The 26,813-nt window shown below is 48.0% G+C and overlaps 1 protein-coding gene across 1 annotated transcript in view; it reads left to right on the forward strand.

The window, feature by feature from the left end:
* CACNA1I (calcium voltage-gated channel subunit alpha1 I) overlaps positions 1-26,813 on the forward strand; it is a 148,407-nt gene that overhangs the window by 78,186 nt on the left and 43,408 nt on the right. The window contains exons 9-20 of the mRNA XM_074221080.1: positions 11,870-12,021; positions 13,246-13,431; positions 14,186-14,303; positions 15,124-15,279; positions 16,501-16,594; positions 17,190-17,392; positions 19,114-19,602; positions 21,374-21,474; positions 22,928-23,051; positions 23,642-23,710; positions 24,845-25,029; positions 25,336-25,462. Of these exons, the coding sequence (XP_074077181.1) occupies positions 11,870-12,021; positions 13,246-13,431; positions 14,186-14,303; positions 15,124-15,279; positions 16,501-16,594; positions 17,190-17,392; positions 19,114-19,602; positions 21,374-21,474; positions 22,928-23,051; positions 23,642-23,710; positions 24,845-25,029; positions 25,336-25,462 (2,004 nt within the window). The remainder of the gene's footprint in view (positions 1-11,869; positions 12,022-13,245; positions 13,432-14,185; positions 14,304-15,123; positions 15,280-16,500; positions 16,595-17,189; positions 17,393-19,113; positions 19,603-21,373; positions 21,475-22,927; positions 23,052-23,641; positions 23,711-24,844; positions 25,030-25,335; positions 25,463-26,813) is intronic.

Below are 26,813 nucleotides of genomic sequence, written 5' to 3' on the forward strand. Positions count from 1 at the left end.
GCCTTGCTGAATTCTCATCCTTCAGCAGGGAGAAGTGACCACTAGAGAAACTTCTCTTCTTGCCAGTAAAAAAAAAAAAAAAGCTGAATTCTCACCAATAAGAAAGACCTGGAGACTAGAGAACAAATGATGGGAAATTTGGGAAGAAGTGACCATGCCATCTTTGAAGTTCAAACCAAGGAAAGAGAGTCCAGAGTAGTCTAATGTGCCCCCTAAATCTGGGAGAAGGGAGCAGACTTCAGAGTAAAAGAAGAAAACCCCATAGCTTGAGAGTCCAAGGGTGATGGGAGGCTCACATGAATTGAATTCTGAACACGCAGCAGATACAAAGGCTTTGGACCATGAAGGAAAGATGCTACTGTCTGAAGGTATTGATGAGACCATGTGGAGAACTCATCAACCAGCTAGCACTTAGAGAAGATGGCTGTAAAGATAGAAGACCGAGGATGAATACAGTGTATCTGAAACTTCTAAGAAGCTCAGTTCTCATGAAGGTTGGTCATGATCACTGAGTAGGGACCTGACCCAGAGATGTGAAAAGTAATTTTTGTACCAGAACAAAGTGATCTGGGGAAATTTACTCAGAATCCAAATAGGGGAGAGGACTTTTTGTCTTTTTAAGCCTAGAACATAGTAAGGTTTGGTAATTGTTTGTTGATTGACCCATTGGGATTTCTTCCCTTGTGTGGGAATTTCCATCATCCTAGATTTTAGCTCATGACCTATAGACCTCTCTTATTGGGACCAATTAGCAGTTACCTACCCTGAAACTTCCCTAGTCTCCAAGCCTCCCTTTTGAGACTTTTCTTCTCTCATTCCTTCATAAGGATAACAGAAAGGACTTTAAACCTGTGAGTAAGTCCAGACTATCAATAAAGGGACAGGCAGGATCTCTGTTCCAAATAACTGGTGGAAAAAAAGAATTACTCAGTCCTTATCTGACTGCTCTCTTTTCCACTGAGGAGGAAGATGTTTGAGCTGGGAAAAATAGAACAAAAATGGTGGCCTGGAAGTTGAAAACCAAGAAAAGGAAGGAGATCGTGAGAGAAGACCTAACTGACCTTCAGGGAGTACAGATCTTCAGTTCAGTACATCCTAAGCACAAAGCTAGGGCTGATTAGATTTAAGATGCAAGCCTGAGACTACTGACTTAAGTCAGGGTCTCTTTCCATGACAACACATGGCCCCTCAAGGAGACACTTTTGGACCTCTGGCAGTTATTCCCTCCCATCTGGCCTTGATTTCATCCTTTGCAAAATAACTTCCCTTTCGATTCTGACATTTTGATCCAATGAGTCAATTAATTATCATTTACTCCCACTATATGCCAATCACTGGGCTAGAAACAGTAAGATCAATTCCATGATTTTCTCTGACAGGGCTATCATTTTTAGAGCCAAGAATGTGTAGCTTTAGCTACAGAGTAATAATAATAATAATAATCATAATCATAATAATATAAAACATTTATTTGATGCTTTTTGAGGTTAATAAATTGCTTTTCTTATAATACATTTACTATAAACTTGTGGTGTGAGTGCCTCAGGTATTATTATCCTCATTTTACAGATCAGACTCTGAAAGATTAAGTAATTAGTTAGAGAAGTAAGATTTGGGGTCAGCTAGATGATGCATTGGATACATCACTGGCCCTGGAGTCAGGAGGACCTGAGTTCAAATTAGACCTCAGACGCTTAATGCTTACTCAGCTGTGTGACCATGGGCAAATCACCTAACTGCACTGCCTTATTTTTTAAAAAAAAAGATTATAAAGAAAAACAATTAAAAAAACTTTCCCCAAAGCAGATGATTGGAAAACACAAAGAAAAACATTGTTCTTATAGAGAAGTAAGATTTGAATTCTGGACTCTTGACTCTAAATTTGCGTCTCTGGCCCATTTCACTTTTGGTATATGGATTATCTTCTCCTATATATCCCCAGTGCTCAGCAGCCCAGACATCCAGATTGATTGTCAAGAAAGAAATAAGGGTGACATCGGGCGAATCTGGTTTTTTTTTTAAAGTATTTTTATAAAGCCACAGCAATTGTTTCAAGTCAACGAAGCATCGTTCTGGGCCGATTGATATTTTTAATCTCAGTTCCCAGACAGAGAGCAGCAAACGTTCCACCCCCGTGTTTATTTCAGGATGCTCTGTCTAAGGCGCGTGCTCGCCGAGAAGCTGTACCGGTGAGATGTGAGGGGGGTGGGTGACAACAGCAGAAGGGAGCGGTCCACCCTCCATGTTGTCACTCTGCCACACTGTTGATCCACTGATTGACAGGTAAAGACAACCGTCCTGGCGCCTGCTATCTCTCAAGATGGAAAGCTTCTGACTCAGGAGAACGAACATGGTTCTTTCTTCTGCAGTTCCACTAATCATGCCCAGAGTATGGGAGTGATACCAGACCAACCCCACTGTCTCGTGTGTGAGTGACCAGAAGTCCAGAATCCAGCGAGAGCATCCCGATCAGAGGCTGCCGAAAAGCCCCAAAGAGAGGGAAATTGAAACCTTTTTACATTTGGATGACCCTCTTTTTTAGGGAAGGTGTTCTTGTCTCTGATCTGTGACTCTTTTAAACTTCCATTCTTCATTCCTAAATTTGGCCTGAAAGTCCAAGCAAAAGAAGGCCCCAAATACCAGCATCTTAGAGTTGTAAAGGAAAACATCCATTCGGGGAACGGAAGGACAGAGATTGTTCCACTTGCTTTCATGTGTGACCAGCATTGAAGCAAATAGATACTTCATGTCCATAGAGCATAGACTTGGAGCAGGAAAGGACGCTAAAAGCTGTCTACTCTCATCCTTTTATTTCAGAGATGAGGCAACTGAGGAGCTTATAGTCCAACAAGGAATAAGTAACTGAACTTGGATTCAAAGCCTCCAAAATCTTTCACTTTTCCCACTATTTGATCAGTGGCTCTTTGCCTCAGGATGTACTGGCCCTCTTAAAATTATTAATGATCCCCCAAGAGTTTTTGTGTATGTTGCTTATATCTATCAATGTTTACTATACCAGCAATGAAAATGTCAGTGTTATTATGGAAATGGTTTAGACCTCATGGACTCCTGGGAGAGTTTTGGGCCTAACAGGGGGTCCCCTAGACCATTTTTAAATATAAATATTTTATTTGTTTTCCAATTATGTACAATAGTAGTTTCTACCAATCATTTTTTGCAGGATTTTGAATTTTACAATTTTCCCTCCTTCCTCCCTTTCCTCCCCTTCCCCCCCCCCAGAAGGCAATCTGATAGTCTTTACATTTGTTTCCATGATATGCATAGATCAAAACTGAATGGATTGAAAGAAAAAATATCCTTAAAAAAGAAAGAAAATATTAGAGATAGCAAAATCATGTAAGACACAAGATGATTCTTTAAAACAATTGAAGGTAATAATCTTTGTTCTTCATTAAAACTCAATAGTTCCTTCTCTGGATACAGATGACATTCTCCATCACAGATCCCCTAAAATTGTCTCTGATTATTGCATTAATGGAATGAGCAGGTCCATCAGGGTTGCTCATCACCCCATGCTGTTGGGGTGTACAGTGGTCTTCTGGTTCTGCTCATCTCACTCATGCATCAGTTCATGCAAATCCCTCCAGGCTTCTCTGAAATCCCATCTCTCCTGGACCATTTTTGAGAATCGTACCACATGAAACCTAGTTGCAAAAAAGTGGACAGATTTAGATTGGAGAAGAGAAGACTGGGGCGAGAAAATATAGGAGTTGTCCAGGTTATGAAGGTCTGTTACCTGGAAGACTGGACAAACTTAAGGAGACAGTGGTGAATAGAAGGGCCTGCTACATATAGCCCATGGGATCACGGAGCATATCCAACTCAATGACCAAACAAAAAAAACACGGAAAAAACTGAGCTGATTCTCTTTGACCTCAACCAGGAGTCACTGGGGAGAGTTTGTAAAGAGGTTGATTTAAGTTGAAGTCAGGAAAAATGTCCAATGAAAGAGAGCTAGCCAAATAGAGTGGGCGGCCTCGGGTTGGGAAGTAGTGGTACTCACCCAGGGAAGGTGGGGGACAAGGGGAGGCACAGAAGCTGTCTTGAAGCATTTGGAGGGTGATCATCAGGAAGAGGGAATACCTTTGGCTCCAGCTAGCAGAGAACCTCTGTGGACTGGGCAGACAAGGAGCAAGGGTGCAGAGACCCTGGGCTTTCACCCCCAGGCAAGTCCCTTTACTCCCTGAACCTTAGTTTGTCTAACTGTAGAAAGGGCTATGTGATCCTGTCTAGCTCATTTCAGCAAACATTTATTAAGCTCCTCCTCTGTGCTGGGAACTGGAGATAGATGCTGGGGGGGGGGGGGAGCAGGATGGTGAGCTTACAAGATTGAGGATTACCCCCAACAAAGATTGTCCTGCTGTTGGGGAGCATGGGTTTGTTTGGTAAGGACTGGAGCTGGCAGAGTGAACTCCTAGATGTAGGAACTCTCTTCTCCAATGCAGGATGATGCTTTCTTGGCAACTTAAAGTCCTAGAGGTGGGGGGGGTGGCAGTGAGAGGACTCCTAGGTTAGCTCTCTAACCATTCCGCCACGCTGCCTGACTCAAAATTCATGGTATTTTATTTTTTATCATTTACTTGTGTATATCCTATCTGCCCCTCCTAGAGCATGAGCTCCTTCAAGGTCTGGTCTGATTTTATTTGTTTTATTTTGTTTTTGTAATCCCACCTCAAAACATAGGGCCATAGCCTTCGGTCTAGGAGAGATCTAAGGAGGAATGGGCGATGGGAGAGGTTTAGGGGATTGTTCAAAGTCAAACAAATGATGGAAATTTGAACACAGAGATTCTGAGTCTAGAGTCAGCCCATGGTGCAGCCTTTCAATATGGTGGGTGTTCCAAAAGGGGTGACTGGATGGAATTGGATCATAATCATTTTGGGCAGAAGTCAGTGGGGAAGGCTTCCTGTAGGAGGTGTCAGAGAAGCCAAGCCTCAGAGGAAGCCAGGGATTTCCTCCCACCTCCTGTCCCAGGCAAGCTCCCAGCACTGCCATCATTTTTGGCTTTTGTCTTTCTCTGGCTCAGTGTGAAGAATTGTGGGTGTCACGGCTGGAAGGATTCCTGCTCTAGGCTTTCAGGATGGGCCCCGAGGGCTCCTCAGGCATCATTCCATGACTCAGGCCAGAAAATTTGGTGGGGAAGGGTAGCAAGTGAGTTGAATGTGATGCCGGAGCTGCTCTCTCCTTGATCAACCTTCCCTCTCCTGCTTCCTCCCCAAAACTCACCCCTAAGAGTCTGTGTCTTATTCAGGAGGCCCAGGCCAACAATGATTTTTTTTTGCACCCTCTGCAGGAAACACAGTCCTTGCTTCAGGATGACCCTGAGTCTCCTTCTAGCTTAAATTCTAGGATCCTTTGACTTCCGTGGGCCTCCGAGATCCCTGCTTGCTCTGGGTTACGATTCCTCTTTCTTCTTCCCAATCCCTCATTCTCAAACCTTCCTGTTTTCTCCTTGCTCCCTTTCCCCCTTCCCTTTGGGACTGTCTCCAAGGGTCTCCGGCTTCATCTCTCCCTCCCCAGCTCCTGATTTGTCCATCAGTCTGCCTGTCTCCTTCCCTCTCCCATCTCTCCCTGCCTCCCTCCAGAGAAGATGCTTGGAGGAATGATGGACAGCCCATTAGGAAGAGATTAACAGGTGTGTGCTTGACTAGACAAGCAGCTGTCAGGCAAGAGCGGGGGAGCAGAAGCCACTGACCTTTCCGGAAGACAAGAGAGTGCCACTTTGGTTGCGGCATTTGGCGAGCCCCCCAGAGAAGGGCCCACCTGGCTGGGGGAGCCGGGCCTCCTCCACCAGGGACAGGATAATCTACCATTAGGGCCTGTCGCCTTCTACATTTTTCATTACCGCTGACATCATCATTTGCTTCAGGTTGAAATTGGCATCTCCGCTTAGCATCTGGGCTCCGGGTGCCCGGCCGGCATCACACATCATTACTGCCTGGCGGCTTCCAGCCTTCTCTCTCTCTCTCTCTCTCTCTCTCTCTCTCTCTCTCTCTCTCTCTCTCTCTCTCCCTCTCTCTCTCTCTTCCTCTCTCTCCTTTCTTTCTGTCTGTCTCCTGTCTCTCTGTCTCTCTGTCTCTGTTTCTCTCTCTCTCTCTCTGTCTCTCTCTCTCTCTCTCTCTCTCTCTCTCTCTCTCTCTCTCTCTCCCTCCCTCCCTCCCTCCCTCTCTCTCTTTCTCTCTCTCTCTCAGTGGGCCCTCTCTCCTCACCCCCTCCTCTTCCCAACAAGCCCTCCCTCCCTCCCAAGCTTTGTTCTCTCTTTCCCTGGGGCCCATTTTGGTATTCAAATGCAATTATGGATGGAAATAGGACCTTCTCTTTTTATTTGGAGTTTTTGAAAAGCAGGTATATAGATGAGAATTTCCAGACATGAGTCTGGGGAGGGCTTTTTTCCTCTTCATTTTCCTGCTCAGAGGACATGATACTGGGTCTCCATCCTCCTTTGAGGGCAAGAATGCTGGGGAGAAGGGATGCAGCAAACAGAGCATCACAAATGTATCTTCCAGTGGGTGGGGGCATTTGACCAGAGATTCCGGAGGCAGAAGAGATGGAGACCAGGGGCTGAGGTGGAGGCAGCCCCTCCTGGATCCAGCAGACCTTTAGCTTCAAAGCACTCAGAGTTGTGTAAGGGACTTTAGCATGGGCTCCTAGATTTAGAGGCAGAAGAGACAATGATCATTGAATCAAACCCATTTCACAGATGAAGAAACTAATTCACACAGAGGAAGTGATTGCTCAAGGACATGGGTAGTAAGGGTTCCCTCCCAGATTTCCTGACCCCAGGTCTAAAGCTAGATCTATTACAATAGTCTTGAGATTGTCCCTTCCAATCTCTTCATTTTACAAATGAGGAAGCTGAGGCCCAAGGTTACAAGTCTTAGATTCACCATATATCTCCTATGTGACCTTGAATACATCACTTCCCTTCTCTGGACTTCAGTATCCCATAATTGAAATAAGGGGTGTGGGTTACTTCCAGCTCCACCCCTTGGATATCTTGATCTTTCAATGGGCAGTTTTAAGAAAAGTACTTTGTCCTAGGACTTATTATATACATATACATATGAGATTTGTCATGGCAGCTCCTGGGGCACCTGGGGCACCCTACGTTCATGGGCGTGGAATCACTGCCTCCCTCCTCCCATTTGGGGCATATTCAGTCTCCCTGAGTGGACACGGCCCTGAATCCAGCCCTTGGCCATCCTCCTGGGCCTTGCCAGTCAATCTCAAGAGTCCAATGAGGCCAGCTACTGGCTCTGTGCCTGGCCTCCTGAAACAAGAAGTCCTTCTGCCTGCCAAGCCTTAGCTTGACAGCTTTCTTTGAAGTTCTGCCCCTTCCTTAAAGTCTGAGCAGAAGGAGGCCTTGCCTGGTTCAGGATGGGGAGGATGGAAATGCTTCCGGAGGATGAACCATGCCAAGATCATAGTCCTCTGTGAGTTGGTATGGATGGGGGCTTCTCATGAGGATGAGGCCTTATAACAACAATTTATACATGGTACAGCAGCTACAATGCTGGACCTAGAGTCAAGGAGACCCGAGTTCAAATTCTGATTTGCACAATTACTAATTTAGCCACACGACCATGGACAAGTCTCTTAGCCTCAGTTTCCTCATCTGTAATAAGACAGGTATAAGAACCAATTAAAATAACAAACCTAAAAACTCTATTGCTATGTAATAACAATATTTGTATTTAAGTAGCACATTATCTTTCCAAAGCATTTTATATGCATCCATTGTTAGCCTCAGAACAGCCCTGTGTTGGGATATGGCCAGGGTGGTGGCGTCCCCATTTTCTAGGTGAGGAAGCTGAGGCTCCAAAAGACTACCCTTTGGGATTTTCATAATGCCTTAATGTCTATAAAGTGGCTTATAACGTAGTAAGGGCTTAATAATTGCTTGTTGACTTGTTCACGTGTGAGAGGCAATGTGACCTCTTGGATGGAGTTGTTGAGTTGTTTCAGTTGTGTCTGACTCTCTGATCTCATTTTGGGGTTGGAGTGGTTTGCCATTTCTTTCTCCATCTCATTTTACAGGTGAGGAAGCTGAGGCAAACAGAGTTAAGTGACTTGTTTAGGCTCACACAACTAATAAGTGTCTGAGGTGGGATTTGAACTGATGAAGATGAGTGTTCCATCCACGGTGGTGCCATCTAGTGGATTGGATAAAGAATCACCAATAAAATAATTCTTTGATAGTAGTGACCACTTCATTTTTGGAGACAGTGTGAAATAGTGATTAGATAACTGGCTTCAGAGTCAGGTGGATGTGAGTTCATGTCATACCTGACTGTGTGACCCTGAGCAAGTTAATCAACCCCTCAGGGTTCCAGGCCATTCCCTAAGACTCTTAAGTTACAAAGCAGGATAAGCTTTGAGGGAGGGAATTTCCTCATCCCCAGATCTCCGCTATGGATGAAAATCAGGTCAGGAGGAGGAGCTGCGTCCTGCTAAGCCCAGTGTATTCATTTGGTGCAGCCTCAACCTGTTGGGGAGATTGGCGGGGTCTCAGATGACCCCCTCTTCTCTCCGCCTAGCTGTCACCATTCCCACCAGCTTCCATCTGTCCAGACCCGGGAAGACTCTCAAGGGAGGGTGCTCTTTAGAGCATGAAGAGGGGATGCCCCCCCCCCATGATGACTCCCCCTGGCTCAGTCTCTCTCTCCTTCTCTATTTGACGTCCCCCCCGAGTGTTTGTTTTGTTAGAGTCTGTCCCCCAGCCCGCCTCTTCCGCCTTCAGAGTTGGGCATTAGTGGGTTACTCCTTACTTACTGATGCCTAATTCATATAATTAGCTGGCTCCTTGAGTAATTAGGAGACCACAGGGGAGAGGGAAAGGCAAAAGGTGTTGGCCAAGGCAGGGTATAAGGGAGGGCAGGAGAGTGGGCAGAGCTGAGTGTGGAGAGGAAGTCCCATGCAGGGCTGGGATTGTATGATTGCATTTCTCAGAGTACTGTGAGGGGGGAGAAAGCCAGGAATATGGAGAGACCTGCTAGCTTTGCCACTCTGGGAACTCAGTTTCACTCTGAGGAGTTTCCTCTTGCACAGACCAATGGAACTGGACTCAGGGGTCTCCAAGGTCCCTTCCAGTTCTAAATCTAAATGTATAAAATGAGGGTGTTTCCAAAGGTCTTTTTTATACTCCAGTTCTCTGGTGTTGTTTCTGATGTCTTGGGTTGGTCAGTGAGTCTATCAACAAGGCACTGTGCTAAGGCCTAGGAAACAATAGGATTCCTGCCCTTAAGGTGCCATTCTACTGAGGAAGATAACCAGGAATATACAAGATATCTAGATGCAAAGGGGTGGTAATCTCAGAAAAAGGTTCTAGTCCCTGGGGTGCCTGGGAAAGTCTCCTGCAAAAGGTAGGATTGGAGCTGAGTATTGAAGGAAACCAGAGAAGCCAGGCGGGAGAGCATTCAGGGGATGGGGAAAGGGTGCATGGCATTCCAAAGGCATATTATTGAGATATGGCATCTTATTGACAAATGCAAAAGCCAGAGGGCCTGGGGCATAGGTTAAGTGTAAGAGTCCAGGATGGGAGGGGTTTTTGATGACAAAGGAATTTGCATTTGATCTTGGAGGCAGGAGGGAAGGAGCTGTTGGAGTTTATTGAGGAAGGGGGTGCCCTGGTCAACCCTAGACTTTAGGAAGATCCCTTTGGCAGCTGAGTGGGGGATGGACTGGAATGAGGAAACACTTGAGGAGAAAGCCCCACCACAGGCTATTGCAGTAGTCCAGGCATGAGATGATGAGGGTCCCTATGAGAACAGAACCTATATGAGTAGAGAGAAGAGTATTTATAAGAGAGAAAGGACAAGATTTGGCCTCATTGGCCATCTGGGTTGAGTGAGCATGAGCAGCCAAGGATGGATGACACTAGGGTGAATATTCTTTCCACAGCAACATGTTGCTTCCCATAAATGTAGGGTTCTGTACCCATATTATTCTTCAGAAAAGAGAAGGGGATGCGTTTTTCTCTTTCTTTCAGGGCCAGTCTTGGTGACCTTATAATCTTATTGCGAAAACATGATGTATGCACTCAAAAGAAATCAGGGTCAAGAGTAGTTGAAAGAGCTCAGGAGCTCTGGGACCTACTCCCAATTCTTCTAGGAACTAGCTGTGTGACCTTAGCCAGGTCTCTCAACTGTCCTGAACTTCCATTGTCTCTGAATCTGTAAAATTAGACAGTTAGACTACATGACCTCTGCAGGTCCTTCTGGCCCTACAGGCTAGGAAGTGGTAAGGAGTTCAGATTGTGGTGAGAACTGCTTACCTATAAATAAATTATGGGTCAAACCATTGAAACCAGATTGCTTTGATGTCCTCTTCTGTGGTCCAGACTTGGTGGAGAAAACTATCAGTAAGAATAAGTGGGTTGGACTAGAGACTCCAGGCAGCCCCTTCCAGTTCTAGATTGGTGATCTGTCTTCCTCCAGAGTTAATGGGCAATTTTTCTGCCAATTTAGTCTTGGAAAGCTGCCTGGGTCCAGAGGGGTTGCCCATCTTGCTCAGGGTCATACCTCAATCCAAGACTAGGCCACTGAACCTCCATGACTTACTAGTTCATTGCAGACATTTGTTTATTCAGGAAAGGTCCAAAGCAGGTTCCTTTATGGGTCTGATGCTAGAAAGTTTCGAGCCTGTGAGGCAGAACCTCCAGAGGCTCCACCCAACTCCAGCCAGGCAGCCAGTGTCTTCTGGATGAGCAGCTGAAGTTAGAGGTCATAGTGCTTTATGATAAAGTCAACAAAAGGAGTTGGGTTCTTTGGTCAGTCTTAGGGGAAGCCAATAAGGTCAAGCCCTGGTATTGTCTGGAATCCTTTGGCTCTGGGGACAGTGTTCACAGATGATATTAAATGGCCACATTGTCTTCATCTCCTTGTGCCCCTTTCCTGAGCAGAAGGGCTGTTAAATTTGTATGCTTCAGTGGTGAAGGCATCAACTCATGGGTAACATGAAACATTGGCATCATCCCCCAGAAAGGGTAAAGAGCCACAGATCTGGGGTGGGCTTCGGCCTCTCCTGCCTGATCCCACCTCTCCATCCTTCACATTAGCTCAGGAAATGCCATAGACATGCTCAGTCTAACTGCCAGCTGTCACCTGGGCTTACTCATTGGGAAATGTGGGCGCCTGGTCATCTGCAAGGATGGCGGTGAGCCTTGGGGAAGTTTCGCCCATTCAGGTTGTTGTCAGTGATGACAGCAGCAGAATTAGGGTTAACCTAAATATAATAGGGGCCTATCATTATTCAAGTAGACCGATTAGAGAGATGGTCGCCTAGCCGACCTTTACTGTCCACACACACACACACACACACACACACACACGCACACACACACACACACACACACACACACACACACACACACACACACACACACACACACACGACATTGAAAAGAACTCTAGAACCAGAAGTAAAGAGATGCGTTATTGTTCCCATTCTTATATTATCTGTTCTCGGCTATAATATTCTAAGGCCAGTCCCAGTTCTGGTAATCCGTGTTCTAAATTCCGTCTCATCTCTGACATTCTATGTCCCAAGATCCTTCTCAAATCTGACATTCCATAATCTAAGATCTCTCCCACTTCTTGTGTCACAATTCTAAACTCCTCCAATCTCTGACATTCCTTGTTCCAAAGTCCCTGCCGCCTCTGACATTCTTTTTTTCCAAGTCCCTTTCCACCTCTAATGTTTCCTGTTCCAAAACCCTTCACAGCTCTGACATTCTACTTTCTAAGGTTCCTTCCAGCTCTGATATTTCCATATTCAAAGGTCCATCCACACCTAACATTCAGGGACTCCATCTAAGGTCATTGCCTGTGTCTCTCTTCCTCTCCTGCAGCCCGAGGAGCTGACCAACATCCTCGAGATCAGTAATGTGGTGTTCACCAGCATGTTTGCCCTGGAAATGATCCTGAAGCTCGCAGCCTTTGGCCTCTTCGACTACCTGAGGAATCCTTACAACATCTTTGACAGTATCATCGTCATCATCAGGTGCCGAGGGCTGGCTGGTGCCTGTGGTCAGGGCCCCTCCTCCCCCATACATTGGAAGCCCCCCCCCCCCAAATCACAGAGGCTGCATTTATCCGCTTAAGGATGCCTCAGCACCTCTCCTGGGGTCTTTCATTCCCCTGACCCCTACTCCCCATCATCCAAGAGCCAAGTCTGCAGGCAGCATGGGAAACAAGCCCTCCTGCTGCTGCCACTGCCTTGCAGCATGTCCTCCAGAGGCTGAGAAAGGGGAATGGAAAGAGATCCTGGCCTCATCATTCCATTTTGCTCAGCTTTGGTCAGAGGGTGAAGGGGTGGGAAGAATCAGGTGGCATGGAGGTTGAAGCTCTGGGCTAAAATGAAGCTTAGAGACTTAGGGGAATTTTAATTAACTCTACTAGGTCTGCCCTTCTGACCAGTATGATTCGACATCAGCCAGAATAGCCAGAATTATCCATCTCTCCACTGCTCATTCTCCGTCTCACTCTCCACCCCCATTCTCTCTGGTCTCCTCTTTCTCTTCCCTCCTCCCTGACTCTTGACTCTCCTTTCTATTCCCTCTTCTTTAATTCTGCCATCCCTTCCCTCCTCTGCCTCCCATCCCCCTCTCTACCCCTTTCCTTCATTTCACAATCTGCCTTTGGGGTCTCTCCCTCTCCTTTTCTGTCTCTCTTCCTTGTGTCTCTCCTCTCTTTTGTACTTCCTTTCTTATCTCCCATCCTATCTCCCATCTCTTCATTTCCATGGGGTCTTGTATTTCCTTTTTGCTTTCCTTTTCAACTGTGCCATTCTCTCTGTCTCTCCCTTTTTTCCTAATTCTATTCTCATTTATTATTTCCACTGAATCTTTCTTCCATTCTCCCTCTTCTTTGGTGACATCTCAACTCTTCTGCCTTCAACTTTCTGGGACTTTTTTCTTTTGGTCTTGCTTGTTCCTTGTGTCTCAACCCTGTCTCCTGCTTCCATTTTTCCTTCCTCTCTGTTTTTCCTATACTCCTTGTCTCTGGTGCAAACTCCCCCTTTCTATTCTGGCTGCTCCTTGCTACTCTCCTCCTCCTTTCTCCCCTTCCTTATTTCTCTCCCCTCTTTCTCCCTGTCCCCCCTTTGTTCTCTCCTTGCTTCTTCCCCTCTTTGTTTCTTTCCCCCATTCCTCCCCCCTCCTTATTTCTCTCTTCCCTTCCCCCATTTCTCCCCTCCTTGATGCCCTCCCTTGCTTGGCCCCTACAGTATCTGGGAGATCATTGGCCAGTCAGACGGGGGCCTCTCAGTGTTGCGGACTTTCCGCCTGCTGCGGGTGCTGAAGTTGGTCCGTTTCATGCCAGCCCTGCGCCGCCAGCTGGTGGTTTTGATGAAGACCATGGACAACGTGGCCACCTTCTGCATGCTGCTCATGCTCTTCATCTTCATCTTCAGGTGGGCAAACCATTGCAGAGTGCCAGCCACACATGAACATCCTCCCAGAGGCTGCCCAGGAGCCAGGCTCCATCTGTGGCTGCCCAGGGAATCCCCCAGCTGTCCCTAAGACTCTCAGAGCACGGAGAGAACATCCTAGGGGCAAGTCAGACCCAAGCTCCTGGACAAGATAGAGGGGCCCAGGGAGCTTGGCAGAAGACAGGAAGCCAACATCCTCTGGCCACTCCAGAAATCCATCTACCGGTCCAGAAATAAGCACATACAAGATGTGTAAAAAGTCTTGACAATTGGAAGGAGCAGGGCCTGCCTCACTGTGGGTGACTGACTTTTGCATTGTGTTAAAGGCAGGAAATGCTCCAAGAGCTGGTAGTGAGGAGCAGTGGCCTTCAAGGCCTGGGGAGTCACCTGTCAGGGCAAGGAAGTGGTGAGGCCATAGGTGGGCAGCAATCAACCTGTGTGGTTGGAGTAGAGAATACTGGATGGGCAGCGGGAGGAATGGGGTCTGGAAATTGGGTTTCAGAGCTGAGAACTTTAGAGGGATTTGAATGAAGGAAAGAAAAGGGAAGTCCAGGAGGCAGGAGGATTCTAGGGGATGAAGGAAGTGATAGAGGTGATAGGAAAAGGCCCCTCCAAGGCTTTGGCAGCCTTAGTGGGGAATGAGGGAGAGACTGGGTGGTGACCTGTGGCTGCCTCCTACCCAACACCCCTCTTCTGACATCTGAGACATTTCACCGGACCCTTCTCTTCTCTTCAGCATCCTAGGGATGCATATTTTTGGCTGCAAATTCAGCCTCAAGACTGACAGTGGAGACACGGTGCCTGACCGGAAGAACTTTGATTCGCTTCTCTGGGCCATTGTCACAGTGTTCCAGGTGAGGGGGTGAAAGAGAAAGGAAGCAGAGTCCACTCCTTCCACCTCCCTTAGCCCCCCTCCCCACAGTGATGTCCCTGCAGAACCTGAAAGAGAAGCATCAGTCCAGGGTGGGGCGTCCAGAAGAGGGGAGCGATATACAGTTAAAAGGAATGATGAAAGTTGGGGTTTACAAAGGTTGTTCCCAACCAAAAGGGCTTATCAGCTGATTTCTGAGGAGTGCACAAAGAAATAAAAGTATACAGAATAGAGGAGACTGGGGAGGAGTGAGTTGTAAGAGTGAAGAAGAGCACAAATGTGAGCATGGATGAGAGAAATGCACAAATGGAAGGGTGAACCAATACGAGGAGATAACAGGAATCTGCACAAGTGAGAGCGCACAATGGCAATGTGCAAAGGTGAATGTGCAAACTTGAGCTGCCTGCACAAGTGTGAGAGTTCACAAGTGAGAATGTGCAAGACAGAAGTGTATGTGTGTGTGTGTGTGTGTGTGTGTGTGTGTATGTGTGTGTGTGTGTGTGTGTGTGTGTGTGTGTGTGTGTGTCAATGGGGGCAGGGCCCAAGTGTGAGTGTGCACCCCTGAAGCTGTGGACATGTGTGGCTGCACAAGCAAGAAAGCACAGGTGACCAAGTGCACATGGAGTTGGACCGGGGTGTGTATGAATCCACAGTGTGAGCCTGGGCAATGGAGGAAGAGCCAGGAGCTGCTGCCCACTCCAACCTTCTGGCCCCCAGGCCAAGCCATGCCCCTCCACCCTACCTATTCCCCACACTAACTCCTTGCCTCACTGGGCTCCCTCACCCCACCTCTCCTTCCCCAGATCCTGACACAGGAGGACTGGAACATGGTGCTCTACAATGGCATGGCCTCCACCTCACCCTGGGCCTCCCTCTACTTCGTGGCTCTCATGACCTTCGGCAACTACGTGCTCTTCAACCTACTGGTGGCTATCTTGGTGGAGGGCTTCCAGGCAGAGGTGAGCCCACACACGGGCTGAGTGGGCTCCTGGGGGTTGGCGATGGGGACCCCTGCTCTGCAGCCTCTCGGAGTGTCCTCATGTAGGAACCAGGAAGAGGGACCCTCAGCTAGCCTGTGTCGCAGGGACTTAGAAATGCTCTTAGAATGGGGGACAGTTACCATCAGTTTTCTCTTCCTCCTTCTCTCCTCCTCCTCTTCTTGCTTCTCTTCTTCCTCTCCTTCCTCTTCCTCCTCCCCTTTTTTCTATCCTCTTCCTCCTCATTATCATCACCTGAGAAGACTTGGGGAAGAAGGGAATGAGCCTCCAGGATCAAAGGGAGAAGAGGATCCCGTCATCCCCACCCCTGAGCGTAGGGATGTTGGGGAGGGGAGGGCCAGGACCTGGACCTCTGGAGCAGGAAGGGAATGAATGGAGGAATGAGCTCTGCTTTATACAAGCCAGCCCTGCCCTTGAGATGTGTGCTTAATAGGGGAAGAGAAGTCTTGGAAAGGGAGCAGCAGGATTGGGGAAATGACCTGCAAGCTCCCCTGTCAGAACCCCTGGACCAGGGACCAGAGGACAGGCTCTGAGGAAGGTGGCTTAGAGTAGGGTCATGTTTGGAGAGGTTTTCAAAGAAGCATGGATATTGCTGTGGAGACATCGCTCCATCACTCAGTCAATAGGCCTCATGTTCTGAACCTCCTGAGAGGTGGAAGACGACCAGCCTCTTCCTTCTCAAATATTCCTAGTGTTCCTCTGGCAATCCAGCTTGGAGCCAAGGTCTGGGGGGAATTGGGGGCTCTTGCCTCCCTTCTTTTCCCTCCCCATGGCCTTCATTGCCCACCCTGGAGCATGAATGAAGTCAGGGAAGCACTGGTTTGATCATCAGGAAGCTGGGGTTGGATATTGATTGTGTGGCTACAAGAACGTCATTCTCTCCAAGAACATTGTTTTGTCATCTGTAGAGTGGGGGTATCAAGCCCACACCATGTGTTCTCTGGGTCTTTTTTTTTTTAGGTTTTTTTGCAAGGCAAATGGGGTTAAGTGGCTTGCCCAAGGCCACACAGCTAGGTAATTATTAAGTGTCTGAGACCGGATTTGAACCCAGGTACTCCTGACTCCAGGGCCAGTGCTTTATCCACTACGTCACCTAGCCACCCCTGTTCTCTGGGTCTTGAGTGATTTTTGGACAATGATAGAAATGTGAGTTGTTATTATCTCTCTCCCCTCCATCTCCAGGGAGATGCCAACCGCTCCTATTCAGATGAGGACCAGAGCTCGTCCAACATGGAGGAGTTTGACAAGTTCCGGGAGGGCCACGAAGGCCATTTTGGTAAGAGATATCCTCCTGGCACATGCCAGGGATCCTGCCAGATTAGGCCAGGCCCAGGCTCAGAAAAGCTGAGTGATATTCATAAATGAAATGCTGGCTGTGGGGAAGGCCCAGGTAACCAACCAGCAGCTGGGTCTCTGTCACCTTGCTCTGCTCCAATTTGTGCTGGGAAAGATGGAGAAAACCAGCTGCCTCTGAGAGCATCTCCCTGCTTGGTATCATAGGGTGGGGAGATAGAGAGGTGCCATAGTGTCCCCCAGAGAGCATGCTGTCCAGTAGAGGCCTGGTGCTTGCTTCTGGGTCTCAGGGCTTTCTCAGTGTGGGACTTGGCCAGTTCCCATTTCAGGGCCTCTGTGGAATGAGGATGAGCAGATTCGCATTCACTGCCTTCCAAAATTAGAGTGAGAGGCTGTACTTTCTGAGCAACTTAAAGTGCTAGAGGAGATGGATACTAGGGAGACAAGAGCTGTAGGGAGATGAGTGTGGGCAGAAGAGGGTGTCTGTAGGAGAAAGTCAGCAAGGGGAAGTCTTGACCCTTCCCTTCTCCCTCTCTGCCTCAGTGTCCCACTCTCCATCTTTGAATCTCTCCTCTCAGATGTGAAGCTCTGCCCCATCCCCATGACCCCCAATGGGCACCTGGACCCCAGCCTTCCACTGCCTGGCCCCCTGGCCACTACAGGGGGCATACCCCCTGGCCCTTGCCACTCCCTTCAGCCTGACCAGATGCTCATCGCCTTGGACTCCAGAAAGAGCAGTGTGATGTCTCTGGGAAGGATGAGCTATGACCAGCGCTCTCTGGTAAGTCAGGGGGTGCCCAGAGGGAGAAGTCAGACCTCAAGATTTGACCCAGGACCAGTTCTCATTTGTCTCTGTTTCCTCCAGTGGCAAGTCCATTGCTTTGTATACAGTATGGGTTTAATAAATACTTGCTGAGTAAATGAGCCAAGGATGTCAAAGGGTGAAGGCCAAGGCTGTTCCTGCCTCAGTCTCCCCTGTCTTCCCCACTGAGACAGCCAGGCCCTCTGGGATTGGAGCCTTCTAAAGATCTAGGGTCCCCAAGAACAGCAAGTTCAAATGGGGCTGTTCCAGCCTGGCTTCTCACTCACAGTCTGGCTCCTCACCCCCAGCCCTCCCTTAGCCTTTGGAGCCCACTGTGGGGTATGGGCTGGAGCTGATGTGAGAGAGCAGCCCAAGAAGGTTCTGGGGCAGGAATGTTAATCTCCTGCTGCTCTGGAGCCCAACTCGGGTCAATTCAATTTAATCAGCATTGCTTGAATTCCAACTGTATGCTATGCCCAGCCATGAGCTATCTGGGGAAGACAAGCCTTGCCTGAATCCAACTCAATCCAGGAAGCATAGGAATTCCAGTCTTGAAATTCTGCGGCAAAAGGGACACATGCCCTGCCCTCCAGGAGCTTATGTTCTATGAGTAGGGACAGGGTGTCCATAGAGGGGCAGATCCCCAAACTGTGACTCATGGAGAGCGCTGCCCTCACAGCCAGAGAGAGCCGAGGTTCCCTCTGACCTCTGCTGGCTCTGGGCCCTGGGCAAGCAGCTTCAATTCTTGGAGCCAGGAAAGGTGCCAACCTATATTGGCACATGGGTCTCCCCATTGGAAAGTCTTCTGTATCAGTTAATTCCCCATCCCCAGGGGATGGGTCCCATCCCTATGAAGAGTCACTGTCTGGTACAAAGGATGGAATAGGGAAGACTTCCTGTAGGAGATGGCACCTGGAAAGCCGCTGAGCTGAGAAGGGCACCGGGGGTTCTAAGGGCCATAGGTAAGGGGGAAAGCATTTCAGGTAGAAGAAACAAGTGATGATAAAATTTTAAATTTAGGGAAGAGTTATTGGTCAAAAATCAAGTATGTGAAAGGGAGTTGTGTATAAATTCTGAAGAATTATAAATTTTAAATGGAAGTTATATTTTATCCTAGAGACAATAGGGAGCCATTGAGGCTTCTTGAGGAAGGGAGTGACATGGTGAGAACTAGGCCTTGGGAATATCAATGTGGAGGATAAACTGGAAAGGGGACAGGTTGGCATCAAGTACCCCAGGGAGGAGGCTATGGCCAGAGACCATGGCCTTAGGGAGCTTACAGTCTAGTGAGGGGATTAGATGCTATGATGTGACCGATCACAGGGTGAGTAAACTGGAACATTATAAAGCAACGTAGTATGTGAAGTCAAAGGTCATTCTAGCCAGGGGAGCAGAGCAGGCTTCATGGAGAAGGTGGCATCTGAGTCGACCTTTAGGGGAAGAATGGCAATTGCAGCAAGACAGTGTGGGGGTCTTAGGGCATATTTTCTTCTTGGGAATGAGTCTGGCACATAGAGGGGCAGTATGAGACAAGGCCAACCATGAAGGAGGGTACCATGTTTTGAAGGGTCTTGAATGCTAAGTACAGAGGTCTGTACTTTCCTTGGTGGGTAGAAGGGAGCCAGAGAAGACTCTTGAGCAGGAGAGCCATATTTCCTGCTTCTAGTATCTCTCTCTTGCTCTTTGTGTCTGTCTCTCAGTCTAGCTCCCGCAGCTCCTACTATGGGGCCTGGGGCCACAGTGGGGCCTGGGCCAGTCGCAGGTCCAGTTGGAACAGCCTGGCCCGGGGCCATAGCCTGAAGCACCGGGCACCCTCTGCAGAACACGAGTCCCTCCTTTCTGGGGAGAGGGGCCGGTCAACAGAGGGGGAGCGAGATGATGGCATCCCTCGTGGCCCACCCCATCATTTACCGCCTCATCCCCATCATCATCACCACCACCTCCACCACTCACACCGCTACCGCCACCGTCGGACACTCTCCCTCGATACCAAGGACTCCTTGGACCTGGCGGAGCTGCCACCACCATCCTCTCATGCTCACCTGAGGTCCACTCGTAAGGTGGGCACAGGCCTGGGACCCAGTGAGCACCAGGACTGCAATGGCAAGATGCCCAACATCGCCAAAGATGTCTTCACCAAAATGGACAACCGTAAAGACCACGCAGAGGATGAAGAAGAGATTGACTATGTGAGTGGCCCCAAGAGGGCTTGATAGAGAGAGAGGCAGGGCAGGGACAGTGGATGCAGCAAGGAGGCAGGCAGTTGCACAAGATCCTGCCTTCCCCCTCGCTGCAAAAGAGGAAGGACCAAACTAGAGGCCTGAAGATCTGGGCTCATGTCTAATTAGCCAGGTGGCCCTGGATCCCTCTGGGCTTCAGTGGTCTCATCAGTTAAATGAGGGGATTGGACTAGATAATTTCTACAAGTTCTGACATTCCATTCTAAAGTCGTTCCCAGCTCTGACATCCCTTATTCTAAGCATCCTTCCAGGCTTCAAGCTCCCCTGTTCTCAGCAAATTTCTACCTCTCTATATTCTCTGCTTCTTATTTCACCTCCTTGACTTGAACTTAGGTTCACATTTTGCAGAATCATAGAATCTGGGAGTTGGATGGGACATTCCCCCCCCCCCATAAGAATCCCACCCTACAAATGGTTCCCTGGTGTTTACTTAGACCTCTAGGGAGGGAAGAATCCCTCCTCCTCCACTCCTGGTCGTCCCTCCTCCTCCTCCAGGTAGCTCTGGAGTCTCCATTTTCCTCTTTGCTGCTCCTGGTCCCACCCTCTGGGACTTAAACAGAAGGAATCAATCCCTCTCCAAGATGGCCCTTCAGGAGCTTGAAAGGACCCCTCACCACACCAAGTCCACTTTCTCTGAAATGAAAAGGCCCAGTTCCTTAAACTAATCTTCATAGGAGACTGACTAAAGGCCCTTCACCTCCTGGTGGCCATCCTCTGCAGAACATGAGATGATCCTCAGCTTCAGCTGAGAAGTATCCTTCTTAACACTTGACTACCAGAACTAAAGACAAGACTTCAGGGGATGCACCCACATCCAACTCTTAAAACCAGTCCCACTTTTCCTCCTCAATGGAATTGATTCCCTTTGTTTCTTTGGGATTTCATGTTGGATATGTCTCATCCCTCCTGGGCTGATTTCTCCTATAATATTTAACTCCATGATATTCTCCTCTTTCTTCTGAACTTTTTGAAATCCACTTTCCTCAAATTTAGGATGCACCCTACATTTTTTAAGAACCGTCTATGGAAAAGGAAAGAGATACTGCTTTACTGTATTGGATAACGATTGCTTCCAAATGAGCCACAAATTTGCATCAGAGGAGGGCATTTCCATACTTATGAAAATCACAGGTCCAAATTCCCTCATCCAGGAGCTAAGTATACAAAATGGAACAAATGTCAAATTTCCCTGCTCTCAGAAAGCTTAGCATCTACCAGAATTCCAGAAAGGAACCCCCCACTTCCGCTGCCCAGGGCTAATATTAAGGAATGTCAATCAGTTCATTACTATGGAGTAAGCCATCATTGTGCACTATTTGGGGATACTTGAAGGAGGTTGGGGGTGGAAAAAAGGAAGAGACATAACCCTTGCCCACAGTCTTCATGTAAGTCTTGATTGCAACTAGGCAGAAGGATCTTGAATTGGGGGCCTTGGCATGTGATGTTGAAGGGATGGTGGTAAGGGAGAAGGGGCAGAGTCCTGGGCCCATTTGGAGGTGGCCATCCTTGGACGTCTGCCATGGAGGAGGAGATGAGACTGCTGGTGGGTGGTCTCAAAGCCCAAGGACACCATTAGCAGCTGGGGAGAGGGCTGGTCTATTTCAATTCTTCACAACCAGGACAACCCAGAGCTGAGATATGAGAGAAGGAGCCAGGGGAAAGGATTTCTCACACTACTTCTCCCTCCTTGGGCCCTCTGACCTCTTCCTAACCCCTGCAGAGCCTGTGTTTTCGAATCCGGAAGATGATCGATGTTTACAAGCCTGACTGGTGTGAGATCAGAGAAGACTGGTCCGTCTACCTCTTCTCTCCCGAGAACAGGTGGGTGAGGGCTAGTCTGGGAGGGAGAGGGAGAAGCATCCAGGTCATGGGGAAGGGGAACAGTGCAGGGAATGAGGGACCATGGAGGTGGAGGCTGGGCCCTTTCTTGGGCCCAAATATTACCTGGAGAGGACAACATGCTCTAGTGAAGAGCTGATCTCAAAACCAGAAGACTTAGGTCATGTCCCGCCTCTCACCCATTAGGCCAAGTCCCTCAGCCTCTCAAATAACTTCTGTAGAGATGTCTTCTGCATTGGAAGAGGGGGGTATACCAATGAAATCTCAAGCCAGGTCCAATTCCTGTGGCACCCACCTCACTGGTTTGTTAGGAAGCTTAGCTCAAGTGAGGGATGTAAGACAATTCTATTTCAGTTAAACCTGGAGTTTGGAGTTAGAGAGCCATAGTTCAAATCCCACCTTCCCTCTTTCCCTCTTTATGTGTCACTCAACTTTTTTCAGCCTCAGTTCCCTAATTTGTTAAATGAGCAGGTTGCACTAGACAGTCTCTAAGCTTTGTCCTGGCCCCCAAACTCTGAACCTAGTACCTCCAACCAGAGGCAGACAGCTCAATTAAATGACCCAAGGTTACCTATACCCTGCACTGAACACTGGAGAGATGAAGATGCAAATCCACTTAGTACCTTCCTTGAATTGATTTCTCAAGCTATCATATAAATAATTGAAGCATTCGTAACCAAGTAGGGCCTAAATAAATGAATCCTCATTCTAGATTTGGAAGAACCATCCTAAAGATGAGGAAAGCCAAGTCCAGAGAGGTTATGGGATTGGGCAAGGTTACACAGAAACAGATTGTGCTTGTGGATTGAGGGGGGATGTGTGCGCCTGAATTACCTGTGTGTTTCTATCTGTATATGTATAAATATATGTGTGTGTGCATGTATGTGTATATGGATGTGTGTGGATAAGCATAAGGATGATACAATACAAAGTAGGGGAGTGGTGGGGGTAAAGGAGAACAAAGAGCATTAAGAAAATTGAAGGAGGGAGAGAACACTTTTGTTTCTCTTCATTGGTGGTTTTCAAACAAGGTTTGAGTGGCCCCCAATAGTAGGGATATTATCCAAGGAATTTTTGTTCAGCCATGATGCCCTTTGAGGTCCCTTGAAATTGTGAGATCAGAGGTTTTTTGGAAGAGGGGCATCTCACTGAGCTCACCCTATGGGAGGTAGAATAGGGGACCAGGTCAACATTGGTTTTCAGGGTTCATTTATTCTTAGTGAGACTTCTTCCTTCATAAGTAGAGGTAGTTTCACTCCAAGAATGTGAAGAACCTATTGCTCTCTGCCAGAATATCATGAAGTCTGTGGTCACTCTCTAGGAGCTTAGGATTTCTGTCCCAGAATAGCTTCCCTCATTGTGCCCTGGTCCCCTCTTCCTCACTGCTTCAGGCTCAGGCCCAGGCTTGAGGTTGAGGGCATTTATCTCCTCCCAGGTTCCGGGTCCTCTGCCAAACCATCATCACCCACAAGCTCTTTGACTATGTCGTCCTTGCTTTTATCTTCCTCAACTGTATCACCATCGCCTTGGAGAGGCCCCAGATAGAGGCTGGCAGCACTGTGAGTGGGGTGGGGCCAAGCAGCTGGCAGGATGGGGTCTTGATGGGGGGAGGTCTTGTCACAAGAACACACTGCATCTGAGGAAATCTGGACTCAGTCCCTGGTACTTTTGCTTTCTAACCATGTGAGGTGACCATGCGCTTTGGGGTAAAATGGAGTCAGAGTGCCTGGGTTCAAATCCTACCTCTGTTACTTATTCACTATGGGATCTTGAGCAAGACGGATCACTATTTTGGGCCTCAGTTCCCTCCTCTGTCAAATGATGGGCGTATACTTGTTGTCTGAGGTTCTTTCCAGCTCTTATGATTTCCCATGAAGAACTATTGAACTTTGGCTCAACTTTTACTGACTCACGCCCTCTCTCACACACTAAGAGGGAAAAGGAGATGGGGCCCATGGAGGGACTCTAGGCTTCAGTGTGGGGTACAGGTCCTGAGATCTGTGATAGACAATGGGATAATGATGTTGGGTTGGTAGGGTTGAATGGTACAGTTTGGAAAGAATGATGGGGTCATCCAAAAGATGAGAACAGAGGAAGAGAGCTCCGAGGCTCTCCCTGGGCTTAGTTTTATTCCCTCTGCTCTTTCCAGGAACGAATATTCCTCACTGTGTCCAACTACATCTTTACTGCCATCTTTGTGGGAGAGATGACGCTTAAGGTAGGTTAGATGGGCCAAATATTCCTTCTCTTGGGGACAGCTCTTCCCTAGGCTAGCTCATTTCTTGACCCTCTTTCTGTGTCCATGAATGAACTGGTACCCTGGTTCTCCCACTCTAATCTGTACATCCTGCCTTGTTCTCAGCCAAGTATGAATTTCAGCCTCTGGATTCCCAATGCTGGGTACAGTTGAATTTTAAACCTTAGCCAAATTATGTCACTGTGCCTCTGCCCCCTGCCCTGGTTCTTCAGCTCCTCCATGGCACAGGAGTTGCCTTTGGAGGGACAGCCATGTGGCACAGCGGATAGAGCACCGACCCTGGAGTCAGGAGGACCTAAGTTCAAATCTGACCTCAGACACTTAATAATTACCAAGCTGTGTGACCTTGAGCAAATCACTTAACCCTGTTGCCTTGCAAAAACCAAAAATGAAAAAGTTGCCCTTGGAGTTAGGGAGTATTCCACTCAGACAGAGATAAAACCAGAGACACATTATTCTATAGTGAAAAGGGAGGCGTGGGTAGCCTGGTGTTAGCACCACCAAGGTGGAAGGATGCTTGGTTTGTGGAGTGGGGAGACAGTGGATGCTGTCCGTGGTGCTGATGAGAGCACTGACCGGCCTCTCATTCTGAAGGCTTTGTCAGCCCGATATATAGTCAAGGATAGTCTGGCACTGGTCTGTTGTTCCTTAAATTGGCCTTTATATTGTGGGGGCTGAACCAGATGACTGGGAAGGAGAAAAAAGAGGGGATTGGGTGAAATGATTCTGGGGCAGAATGGGGCATCTCCAGGGAGTCTAATAACTCAGAGGGGTTACTTGTGTTTCCCTGGGGAAAAAGTCTAGTCCAATGGGGCTTACTCTGAGATATCAAAATCTTGGGCACAAAGCAGGCCAGAGGACTAGGCAAGGAGGGTTCTGGGAATCAAGGTAATTAACAACTGAGTCTTTAACTTCTAAATTGTTCCCTATTCTCAAGCAACTGCTGGACAGCTCCCCAGATCAGGGTTAATATCCCCTGGATAAATATGCATGTTCAGTCATGGGTTAGATATATGCCCTCTGAGGACCCTTCTGGTTGGGAGATTCTGTAACATTCCTTCCTTTGTCTCTGAGTCCCATTCCTGCCCTTGCCAGGTGGTCTCTCTAGGCCTGTATTTTGGGGAGCAGGCCTACCTTCGAAGTAGCTGGAACATCTTGGATGGCTTCCTGGTTTTCGTGTCCCTCATTGACATCGTGGTCTCTGTAGCCTCTGCGGGAGGTGCCACGATCCTTGGGGTCCTCCGGGTTCTCCGCCTCCTCCGGACCCTTCGCCCACTACGGTGAGGATGCCCTTGGTCACCTCCCCATGCCCTCTAATTCCTGTCCCACCAACCAGTCCTTGGGAGCCTCTGATGCCAAATCTAGTTATTTCCAGATATCAACAGGTATCTTTGTGACCTCAGGCAACTCATCTGATTTCTTTTAGACTCAGTTTCTTCATTCATAAAATCAGGTTTAGATTTGTGACTCTGACTTCCCTCTTTTGATCCCATGAGGGTGAGCTGGGGTTCTAATCTGGGGACTTCAAACTCTAGGGAGAGCCTCCCCCCATCCCTAGCTGTCCCCATCTTGATACATCACTGCAGGGTCATCAGCCGTGCCCCAGGGCTGAAGCTCGTGGTGGAGACACTCATCTCATCCCTCAAACCCATCGGAAACATTGTCCTCATCTGCTGTGCCTTCTTCATCATCTTTGGCATCTTGGGAGTACAGGTGGGTGTCTGGAAGACTTAGGGTATGGTCTGGGAGACAGGGTAGGCATTGCACTTTTGGGTGATAGCAGATGGGGGAGACCTGAGAGGCCATTGAACTGGAGCTAGTCACTTTATAGTGACACTGAGGCTCAGGGATGTAGATTGGTTTGTGACACAGGCAGTTTCTCTAGCTATAAACCTCATCATCTTTAAAAATACCAGTGTTCTGGTGCCCTAGGGTTCAGTAACTGTGAGAAGGAAGAAGCAAGAGGAAGCAAAAACTTGGAGGTCATCTTGGAATGAGACCGACTAATCAATTAATTAATAAGCATTTTACAAAGGTCTACTGTGTGTCAGACACTATTCCAGACACTGGAGCTGCAAGACAAACATGAAACTATTCCTGCCCTCAAAAAGCTTGCACTCTATTTTTAAGTACACGAGAGGAGTGAAAGGAGCTATGAAATCTCATGAGAGAGGAAGCATTGCCTGTGAGTGGGGAAGAGGGAAGGCTTCAGATAGAGGAGAGAGAGAGAATAGAGTGGAGAGAGAGCGAGAGAGACAGAGAGAGACAGAGAGAAAGAGACAGAGAGACAGAGACAGGAGAAGGGAGCAGGAGGAGGAGGAAGAGAAGGAGAAAGAGAAAGAGAAGAAGTAGGAGGAGAAAGGAGGAGGGAGAGAAAGGGAGTATGAAGGAGGAAGAGAGAAAGAGAGAGAAAAGAAAAGAGATAATATGAGAAGGGAGAGAAATAGATGAGGGAGGATTTTTAAAGTGTTTATTATGAGCAAACACTGTGTTAAGTGCTGGGGAAACACATGTGAATAAGCAAGTTCCTGCCCTCAAGAAGCTTATATTTTTATGGGGATCACAAGAACGAGAGGTAGAAAATGCTGGTGGTACCAGAGTGGAGAAGACAGAGAACACCATGGAGACCTGGAGCGAGGTAAGATCAGGTCAAAACTGATCAGGGGAAAAGAGGTGGCAATGATATCTCCAGTAGAGTCTGCCCATTCCTCCTAGTGGGGTAGAGCTAATGGAATGACTGGATAGAGAGGAGGTGGGCTTTTCTCTGGCTGGAATGAAGGCCAGAGGTTCTATGGGCAGGAAATGATGTGCAAATACAACCTGTTGGGAGAGCTGGCCAAGAAGGATTAGAAGCTCAGCCTGGCTGGACACAGAACTTTAATGTGAAAGCAAGTGGGCAGGGAATGTGGGGCCAAGCTCTAAAGAGCCTTGAATGTCAGACATCTCTATCTGTTAGAAGCTCTTCAAATTCATAGACTCCTTCATTTTTGCCTTTGTGTTTGCCATGATGCTTGAAACACAGTAATGCTTCCTGAGTCCCTCCTCTGGGAATCTTCCAATTTAA

The sequence above is a fragment of the Macrotis lagotis genome, chromosome 2, assembly GCF_037893015.1.
Source record: "Macrotis lagotis isolate mMagLag1 chromosome 2, bilby.v1.9.chrom.fasta, whole genome shotgun sequence".
NCBI lineage: Eukaryota > Metazoa > Chordata > Mammalia > Peramelemorphia > Peramelidae > Macrotis > Macrotis lagotis.